At 46.2% G+C, this 6,656-nt stretch overlaps 1 protein-coding gene across 2 annotated transcripts in view; it reads right to left on the reverse strand.

The window, feature by feature from the left end:
- Positions 1-2,195, reverse strand: part of RNGTT (RNA guanylyltransferase and 5'-phosphatase) — a 223,844-nt gene extending 221,649 nt beyond the window's left edge. The window contains exon 1 of one of the 2 annotated variants that reach the window (XM_043438970.1): positions 1,926-2,195. In XM_043438970.1, the coding sequence (XP_043294905.1) occupies positions 1,926-1,989 (64 nt within the window). In that variant the 5' untranslated portion in view covers positions 1,990-2,195. The remainder of the gene's footprint in view (positions 1-1,925) is intronic. The other variant, XM_043438969.1, reaches the window with a different exon arrangement.
- Between the last annotated feature and the right edge of the window lie 4,461 nt (positions 2,196-6,656).

Here is a 6,656-nt window from a genome sequence, read left to right on the forward strand (position 1 = left end):
AAAAGAAACTGTTAAGAGAATGAAAAGGCAAGCCACAAACTGAGAAAAGACTCTGAAAAAGCATATGAAGCTCCAATACTCTGGCCATCTGATGCAAAGAGCCAACTCACTGGAAAAGACCCTATGCTGGAAAAGACTGCGGGCAAGAGGAGAAGGGGTGACAGAGGGTGAGATGGTTGGATGGCATCACCGACTCAATGGACATGAGTTTGAGCAAACTCCAGGAGACAGTGAAGGACAGGGAAGCCTGGCATGCTGCAGTTCAAGGGGCTGCTAAGAGTTGGACATGACTTAGCAACTGAACAACAAAAAAGGACTTGTATTTACAACATATAAAGAACATAAAAATTCGAAAGTAAAACAACCCAATTTTATTTTATTTTTACAACCCAATTTTAAAAATCAGCAAAGGAACTTCCCTGGTGACCCAGTGGCTAAGACTCTGAGTTCCCAATGCAGGGGTCCTAGGCTGGATCCCTGGCCAGGGAACTAGATTCTACATTCTGCAACTAAGAGTTTGCATACCACAGCTAAAGATTCCACATGCCCCATCTTATGATCTCCAGTGCCACACAAAGATGTAGATCCCAAGTGCTGCAACTAAGACCCTGCACAGTCAAATGAAAAAAAATAAATATTTTTAAAATCAGCAAAAGATTTTGACATTTTGCAAAAGAAGATATGTGAACTGCCAAGAAGCATATGAAACAATGCTCAACATCATACCACAATAAGACAGTACTAAGCCCCTACTGGGGCTTCCCTGAGAGCTCAGTTGGTAAAGAATGGGTAATATTAAAAAGACTGATCAAATCAAGTGTTAGGATATGGAGCAAAGAAGAGTTCTCATACTGACAGGCAGGAATGCAAACTGTTATGACTTTGAAAAAAGTTTGGCAGTTTTTTGAAAGGTTAAATGTACACCTACTGTATGATCCACCCCTCTCCTAAAGATTTACACACGGGAAAAGAAAATATATGCCATACAAAGAACTGCACATGAACGTTCATAGTAAGTTAGTATGCAACAGCCAAAAACTGAAAACCCAAAGGACCATCAAAGAATGAATGAACAAATCTAATTTAAACTGGTGTAGCTATAACAATGGACTACTACTTGCCAATAATAAGGGATGAGTTAATGATACACACAAGCACACGTGTAAATTTCAAAATAATAATGCTGAGTGAAAGATGCCAGAGATCGTTACCAAAAGAGAGTATGTTTCCATTTATTTTTAAAAATTATACAAAATGCAAACTAAATCTATAGTGACAGAAAGCAGATTACCGGTTGCCTGCAGAGGGAGGGATTATCAAGGGCCGGAGGAAACCTGAAGAGGTGATGATTATGTTTACTATCCTTGTTTCGTTTCACAGGGGGTGTGCGGGGGCACATCTAGTCAAAACGTATCCAACTGTACACTTTAAAGTCTGTTGGGTCAAACTCAAAGATGAAAAAGTCCTCAAAAGCCATTCTTCAAAAAGAAAAACAAAAAAAAGATTTTAAAACACTAAGCAAAACAAAAACCTCCAGTCTCGGTGTGGATCCATTTCACCGCTCGGAACTGCCCTTCCTCCTCTTAAGCCTTCCTTCATCTCAAGACCGACAGCCTTCCGAGAACCCTGAAAGGTTTACAAAACTCCTGACTAAGCTTCAAAGTCCTGCCCCTTGAGTTCTGGTGTCCTCAGTCCCTGCCACACAGAAACCTCCTATCCACCTTCCTGTTCGCAACGTTTAGCCTTACTGAAGAGTGACAAGTGCCCCTATTCGCTCCAGTCCAGGCTCCCAAACATTCATCCACGAAGCTTCATCCGACCGAGCACAGCTCGGTCCCGAAACACCGCTACCGAAAGCTGCGCCCCGTCAGCCCACCCCCGGACCCGCCCGTGCGCGGGGACTCGAACACCCGGGTCCCGGTTACCTGCCACCGGCTGGCCGCGCCGCGGACAGTTCAGCCACCGCGGCGGGATCTTGTTGTGAGCCATGTCTTGGGGCCGCACACAGCCGCCCCGCCACCAACGCTCGCCGCGCCTCGCCGCCGCCTCCTCGCGGGCCGCTCTGAACCGGAGGTCTGAGGTACCCGAATCCCCGGCGGCGTCCGAACCCCAGCCGCTCGGACGCGAGTAATGTCAGCAGCGGCGCGCCACTTCCATTCAGGCTCAACTCTAGGCGAACCCACAATGCACCGCCACTTCCGCCCCCAAAGGCCCCACCCACTTCTTTCCGAGGTCAGAGGTGAAAAAGAGACGCTGGGGAGGGATGGGAAGGGGTTAAGGCCGAGGCGAATGGAAGGGGCGGGTCTCCCTCGCCCCGCCCCGCCCCGCCCCGATCTCGGAGCGCTCTGAGGGCGGCTTTGCACACGGTCAGCTCCCGTAGTACGGGATACCGCGGAGCTACCGTTCTTCACATTTCTGTCTAGACAGCCGATGGAAACCCTGGAGAATGAAAGGAAACCAAGCCTCTTTCCAAGCGCAGAGTGGTCCGCAGATTTCGTTAAGGCATCTGTTTTCCTGGCGAAAGGGGTTTTCCCGCCGCCGTCATACCGCAAGAGCCTGATCGCCCTTTTTTCGGCCAAGTTTGGCGTCCCGGCAGGATCTAGGTTTGATTGGGAATTTGGAAAGTTCTTCCTGACTTGGATTAGCGGAACAAGCTTTAGAGAAACTCTTAAGGGCGAGAGATTGGAGCACCAGAAATGAGGGATTTCTCTTTGGGGGTGTGCTTCTAGGGATCCATGAAGCATCTGAAATTAACCCCAAACCGTGTTTTTTGAGTGTTGTTTCTACATTTCTGGAGCAGTTTTATAGTGTATTTGGGAGTCTCAAAGTTACCAACTAATGTGTGTAATTGGCGAAGGCAGGAGTTGCTCAGTGGAGTACCGCTAAGTGGCAGTGTTCTCAATTTGGCTTACCAAATGGTCTTCTTTCCTTCGAGTTAAGCAGGTGAGATTGGAAGCATCTTCCAATTCCAAGCGATGGGAAGCTCATTTTATAAACTGTGTCCTGTAATAAGACTTTCTATAGCTACCAGACTAATTTAGTTAAAGTACTGAATATAAAGCTGGATGCTGGCAAGTTAATTATAGTGTTCACAGGTTGGTTTTAAATATCAATGCTGTATTTGAACTGCAAGAGAATGCGGTTTGGGGCAGGTCACGGAATGCGTGTTAAAGCAGAGGTCCCCAACCTTTTTGGCCAATTTCATGGGGGAGAGTTTTTCCACGAACCAGGCTGGGGAGAGGGGGGTGGTTTCAGGATGGTTGAAGTGCATTTCATTCATTGTGCACTTTTATTTCGATTATTATGACACCACCTCCACCTTAGATCATCAGGCATTAGATCCTGGAGGGTGGGGATCTGATGTTAAAGTGCTGGTGAGAAACTTGTGGGACTGCTCATCTCCCAAATGGGAGGGTCCCTGGACCCTCTCAATATGATCAGAATTCTCCCCAGAAATAGAGCCGGCTCTCTCTGTTTGAGAGGCCCTGAATTAGTTGGCACTCCTGGTCTGTCTGGCTGTTGTATCTGTTGAGACCTTTTTGTGAAAGTAACACTCCTTTGCTGACAGGAAAAGATAAGACTCAGTTGCCTTACAAACCAGCAACCTGCCCAGATGATGGCCAATTCTAGTGTCTGCTGGCAGAGTGGAGTTGGGAGCAAACAAAGAGGAAATCAAGAGATGTGAATGAGAATGTGTTTGTGGTTCCAGAAAGCCAGGGAGGACTCACGTTGGTCGCTCTGTGGGCATCTGTTTTTCCTCTTGGAGAAGGGCAGAGAGGTGAGAGTACGGGAAAATAAGATTGAATTTTCCCTGTTGACAAAAAGGAAAAAGACAAGCCCTTTACCTAGAGCATTTTCTTTCAAAAACCTTTATTTTGTAAATCCTGCCCCATCACTTTGATACCTATGTATAAGTCTTTTGAACAGCTCAGTAAGCTTCCTGCCTGCTTTACAACCAGAGAGCTTTTCTTAGGGTCTGGAGAGCCGTCTCTTTGTGAACTGGAAGGAAAACAGCGCCCCCTGTCTCCTTGTCACCACGGGAATTTAACCTAAAGAAAGCAGAGACATCACTTTGCCACCCAAGGTCCCTACAGTCAAAGCTATGGTTTTTCCAGTTAGTCCTATATGGATGTGAGAGCTGGACCATAAAGAAAGCTGAATGCCAAAAAATTGATGCTTTTGAACTGTGGTGTTGGAGAAGACTCTTGAGAGTCCGTTGGACTGCAAGGAGATCCAACCAGTCCATCCTAAAGGAGATCAGTCCTGAATATTCATTGGAAGGACTGATGCTGAAGCTGAAACTCCAATACTTTGGCCACCTGATGGTAAGAGCTGACTCACTGGAAAAGACCCTGATGCTGGGAAGGATTGAAGGCAAAAGCAGAAGGGGACAACAGAGGATGAGATGCTTGGATGGCATCACCGACTCAATGGACGTGAGTTTGAGCAAGCTCTGGGAGTTGGTGATGGACAGGGAGGCCTGGCGGGCTGCAGTCCATGGGGTCGCAAAGAGTCGGACACGACTGAGCGACTGAAGAGTAACAACACCAGGTTCCAAGCTGTGAGTCACAAAGACAGAACCCATGTCTCTCACGTCTCCTGCGTTGGCAGGTGGGTTCTTTACCACCAGCACCACCCGGGAAGCCCTCTCTATGTCCGGATTTCCAGTCCATGTAGTGGATTCTGACCCACCCTAATCCTGTGTAAACTTATCAAGTTTCCATCTGCAAAAACCTATTTCCAAATAAAGCCACACTCAGAAGTACAAGGTTAGAAATTAAACATATCTTTTGGGACAATTCAATCCAGAAAACCCACCGTGACTTCTGGAGGCACGTCCAGACTTGCAGAAACATAAGCCCTTCTGAATCCCAGGAATTTGGCTGCTCTGTGTCTTCCTTTTTCAGAGAACCATTCCGTTTTTCTAAAAAGTCAGAGACTGAGACACAGGCCTTAAAAATCACCTTCCTTGTCCCTCCTGTTTTTTGAATACTGCAAGTGGAACCCAGCAGTATCCTTCCTGGGACAGACCCCTCCCACCACGTCCTCTGCTTAACCTCCTCTGTGAACGTCTCCTGCGCATTTTCTGTGTTGTTCTACAGATGCTAAAACCCCATCAACGGAACTACCTGGCAGTCTGGTGGTTAAGGCTCCTCGCTTCCACTGCAGGGGGCGCACAGATTTGATCCCTGATCAGGCGGCTAAGATGCTGCAAGCCTCTCAGAGTAGCCAAAAAGTAAAAACCCCACTAAACTATTGTAATAACATAGGACGTAACAGATCATTATGACTAGAGCATGTAGCCCCCAGACCTACAGGAGCCTGAGGACTGATAATGTTAACCCCTGTAGCATCAACATCAGCCAATAAGAAAATGGTGCATAAGCTGATCACATCCCCTGGCTTTTTTTTTTTTTTTTTTTTTAGTTGCAGCATGTGGGATCTAGTTTCTTTGACCAGGGACTGAACTTGGGTCCCCTGCAGTGGAAATGTAGAGCCTTAACCACCGGACCACCAGGGAAGTCCCTCACCTTGCCTTTAAAAGTGCCTCCTTGAAACCCGTTGGGGAGTTTGGGCTTTCTGAGTACTAGCTGCCTTGGACCCCATGTCTGGCGCCTTGCAATAAATGCCTTTCCTTCGTCACAAGCTGGTGTCCATAGATTAGTTTTACTGTGTACCAAGTTTGGTACGGTAGTAGTAGGAGATGTGGGGAATGAGATATCTTGAGCAAACTCAAAATCACCTCCCATAAATTAACACATTGTAAATCAACTATACTTCAGTTTTCTAAAAAATTATTCGGTGGTCTAGAGCTTAAAGCCTCATTGCCTATTTATGATTAGTTGTCCTTCATGTTTTTATTTCCTATCCTGGGCATATTTACAGGGTTTGATTTTGGTTTACTTCTGTAGACCCTCTTGGCATGAGAGACACACATCAGTTGAATGGCCTCCTTAATTGTTTAATTGTAAACCTGTTTAATTAATTTAACAACATCAATTCCCCAACAAAGTTTCAACGTGAAATGACTCCAGTTCCAGGGTTGCAAATATATGCCCAACTCTGAACAAGTCACCAACCTGCATACAAGGATACCACATCTATTTTCTATAAATTAACTCAATCCTGATTCTGAATTCCTTTCTGTTATTAATATATAGGTCATGTAGGAGAGGGGAAATGATGTTCCCTCTACTTTTCTTGGCTGAGACCTCCGGTCATAAAAGACAAGAGAAAAACAAACAGAAGATTATTAACATGGACACCTCACATATGGGTGTGAGATACCCAGGGAAGCTGAGACAGCCAGCACCGTAAATACTAATGTCTTTGGCTAAAGACGAAAGAAAGATGTTGGGGGAAAGGAGAGACCGTGGTGACCCAAGGATGAAAGAGCAGATAAAACCAAGGAGGATCTTGGAATGCAGGAACAGAAAAACCAGATCGTCCTTCCCTCCCCCATGTTTTAATTATTAATGGAACAGTATAACCTGTCTCCCCTCCTACCCCATAGGGAGAAAGTATTTGCCCTATCCTTCCCCCACCCAGTATACATGCCTCATCCAATCAGCAAATGACCCTCAAGACTTCGATCCCCCTCCTTGTACCTTTGTTGTAGCCACACGTTCCGGGAAACAAACTCACTCAGAAGGACC

Source organism: Cervus canadensis, chromosome 20 (assembly GCF_019320065.1).
Source record: "Cervus canadensis isolate Bull #8, Minnesota chromosome 20, ASM1932006v1, whole genome shotgun sequence".
NCBI classification, from domain to species: Eukaryota; Metazoa; Chordata; class Mammalia; order Artiodactyla; family Cervidae; genus Cervus; species Cervus canadensis.